This window comes from Mycetomoellerius zeteki, unplaced genomic scaffold (genome assembly GCF_001594055.1).
Source record: "Mycetomoellerius zeteki isolate Tzet28-1 unplaced genomic scaffold, Tzet1.0 scaffold568, whole genome shotgun sequence".
In the NCBI taxonomy this organism is placed as follows: domain Eukaryota; kingdom Metazoa; phylum Arthropoda; class Insecta; order Hymenoptera; family Formicidae; genus Mycetomoellerius; species Mycetomoellerius zeteki.
In genome coordinates, this window is record NW_017257575.1 from 50251 (window position 1) to 53523 (window position 3273).

A 3273-nucleotide genomic window follows, 5' to 3' on the forward strand; every position below is an offset into this window, starting at 1 on the left:
GGGGGTCAATCATGTATTTTCACGTGAAACTTTTCACATTTCATTTTTCACGTTTCACTTTTCATTTTTCACTCATCGAGATTTCACGTCAAACTTTTCATGTTTCGCGATTACATATGCGATATTGCATGGACTGAGCAATCCATATAATCTATAACCTATAACATTTATAACTTATAACCTATAACAACAGAAAAAAAAAATAATGAATGTGACTGTGAAACAAAAAGAAATGTTGTTAAATTTTTTAAAACGTAATCCCGAATTAGTGAGGGGTAGAATAGACAGAAAAAACGAGAGTCGATTAAAATTGGTAAATTTAAAGTATTTTATTATATAATGTATTATAGTAATCGGTAAAAAAAAAATAATTATTTGACAAAATAAAACATTTTTAGTTTAAATTGTGGGATGAAGTTGCACAAGGCATCAATACAATTATCGAAGGTCCTCAAAAATCTGGTAAAGAATGGGCAAAGGTTAGATAATTTTACTTTTGATAACTACTTTGTAACATTAAAATAACAAATTTATTTATTATTACAAAAGTAACCTTGTTATTAATATATTTTATAGACATGGAAAGACATGAAAAGTTACATATTAAAAAAAGAAGCAAAAAGACGCAATTACATGCAAGGGACTGGTGGTGAACCACTTCCTAAAGTAGCTTTCTCAGTGTTTGAAGAGCAAGTTTTAGAATTGTTAACACCAGAGGCAGCTGGATTAGAAAATATTCCAGAAGGTGGAATTAATACTGAAGAAAATCCTATTTCAGAAAGTATAGAAGTTGTGGAAACTGAAAGAGCAGAACAAGATATATGCATAGTAATTGAAGAAGATAATGGAAATCAAGAGAACGCTATAGAAGACATTGAAAATATACCACTACATAATGACACAGAAAAACGAAGAAAAGTTTATACAAGTGAAAATAGAAAGAATACAATAAGAGGTAATTAATGTAATAAAAATAATCTTATATTTTATTATTAATATGTATCTTACTAATACATTTTAATAAGAAATTTTCTAATAAGACATTCGCTTTTTCAATTCTAGGAAATTCAATGCAAACAATGTCGTCTAATATGTTAGAAATACAAGAAAGAAAACTAAAATTAAAAAAAAGGGAAATGAAGCTTAAGAAAAAGAAATTACATGTACAAAAGAATATTTTATGCGAATTAATAAAGATAAAAACAGCTTTGACATCATGGAGTAATAATGAGACTTTAATATAAAAAATAGTATTTAAAATATCAACAAACAATTCATACTAAATGGTTTTTTTGCAATACAATTTAAACATATTTATATAATTTTTTTTGACGCGAGAAATTATTAAGTTTGTTTAAGTTTGATTATTTTATTTTGTTTATTTGAGTTACATAATACGGATTAACTGAAACCAAATGAAAGTACAGAAAGTAATTAATGAAGTAATAATTAATTAATAAAATACAGAAAGTAATGAATGAAATAATTAATGAAAGTATAGAAGACACTGTATTAAATATGATAGGAAGATTAACATATACTAGTTGAAGGTATACACTATTATTATCATACAGGATGAGAATATATAATTTGTTACAAATTTGGATACTGTCAATAATTAGATAAAAAATTAAAACTCAAATTCTTGTTGCCTTAATGATAATAAAGTATGTAAGTATCTGTTACATATGACTTTTTCAAAATGTAAAATTAATTTTTTCAATTTTAAGTGATCTTTTCGAACTGTTATCAAAAAGTTTTCTGATTTGATAATATTAATATTGTAATAAATTATATACAATATCCTGCACATTAAGGATTTTTTTAAATGTCCCTAGTATTTTTTCATTTAATGCTCTACTTGCAAACAAGCAATTTTTTACTGACAAAGGCAGCAATAGCTTTCATTTTCTTTGTGAAATTATATGATGATCTTCCTAAATATAACATTATTATATATGTATACAAAATTATAAACGTGTGTTTTATGTACATTTATTTAAGATCAAGTGGTACATGGTTATAATGATCTGTGATGTTTTTGAGTTACTAAAATAGGATATGAGAGGACAGTAGAAAAAATTAAGAGAAATCATTAAGTTTGTTTAAGTTAGATTATTTTATTTTGTTTACTTGAGTTATATAATATAGATTAACTGAAACTATGTATAAAACTGTGATACTTATTTTTATTGTGTAATACATAAAATATAAAATAAAATTAAGTTTTCTATGTAAAATATCTTTCAATTATTGTTTCTCGCACTATATTTCCTCTTGCACGCATATCTGCATGCATATTGTCTTCTGCTTCAATATTTTCTTGCTCATCTCTGTATATTTCAACATCCGGAACATTATAATGTTTGACAATATTATGCAATACGCAAGTGGCATTTACTTTAAGTGCTGAAATAAAAATAACAATAAATTCTACAATAATTTTAATATGTTTAAAATAAAATATAAGAATAAATTACAATACCTGCAAATTCTGGTGAATAATGTAAACCTCTTTCTTTACGCAAACATCTCCAGCGTCCTTTCCATACTCCTATTGTTCTCTCTACAGAGCTTCGTGCTACAGCGTGAGCATCTGTATATGATGCACCTGGAGATCCTGGTGGTTGATTTAGTTTTGGAGTCATTAAATATGGCAATAATGGATAGCCAGAATCTCCTAGAAAACAAAACACAAAAATAAAAAAATAACATTAATTCTTCAATAAAATACAATATTTAAATTTATTTTTTTTTATATTAATCTTCATTCTAAATTTGGAAGATTAAATCAATAGGATGGATGCAAAGCCAATGTGAACCAAACACAGAGTGGTCGAGTGCAAATTCCATATATTTCAAATAAAAATTACAGACGTTTCGAACCTTAATATTGAGTCTAGTATGGTAATTAATAGAAGGAGGATTTCGTCTCACTGTAAGCACGTCGTAATTTAGCTGACAATCATTTATGTTTGCAATATAATACTAAATGTACTGGTTTATGTATTCAGTTAAATATTTACAATTGACATTTAGGGGCCTATTCTGTAACTTTTAACAACTGCAACGATATCGTTACATTATCATTGCGTAGGTTTTGTATACTGCAAAATAGCTGCGCAACGATAATTTAACGATATCCTTAGAATCGTTAAGAGTTACAGAATAGGTCCCTTAGAGTTTAACATATAACGACATTTAACGATATTTTACGATTTATGTAAAAATCGTAACAATTTAATTTTCTTCTATTAATTATTATAGGGAGCG

At 26.3% G+C, this 3273-nt stretch overlaps 2 protein-coding genes across 2 annotated transcripts in view; one reads left to right on the plus strand and one right to left on the minus strand.

The window, feature by feature from the left end:
- Window positions 1–205: 205 nt before the first annotated feature.
- Window positions 206–963, plus strand: LOC108727993 (uncharacterized). The gene is made up of 3 exons (XM_018456340.1): window positions 206–313; window positions 399–479; window positions 577–963. The coding sequence occupies exons 1-3, from the start codon at window positions 206–208 to the stop codon at window positions 961–963; spliced, it is 576 nt and encodes a 191-aa protein (XP_018311842.1).
- Window positions 964–2230: 1267 nt separating this feature from the next.
- LOC108727994 (putative nuclease HARBI1) overlaps window positions 2231–3273 on the minus strand; it is a 3881-nt gene continuing 2838 nt past the window's right edge. Inside the window, exons 6-7 of the mRNA XM_018456341.1 lie at window positions 2486–2680; window positions 2231–2409 (exon numbers count right to left, since the gene is read on the minus strand). Of these exons, the coding sequence (XP_018311843.1) occupies window positions 2231–2409; window positions 2486–2680 (374 nt within the window). The remainder of the gene's footprint in view (window positions 2410–2485; window positions 2681–3273) is intronic.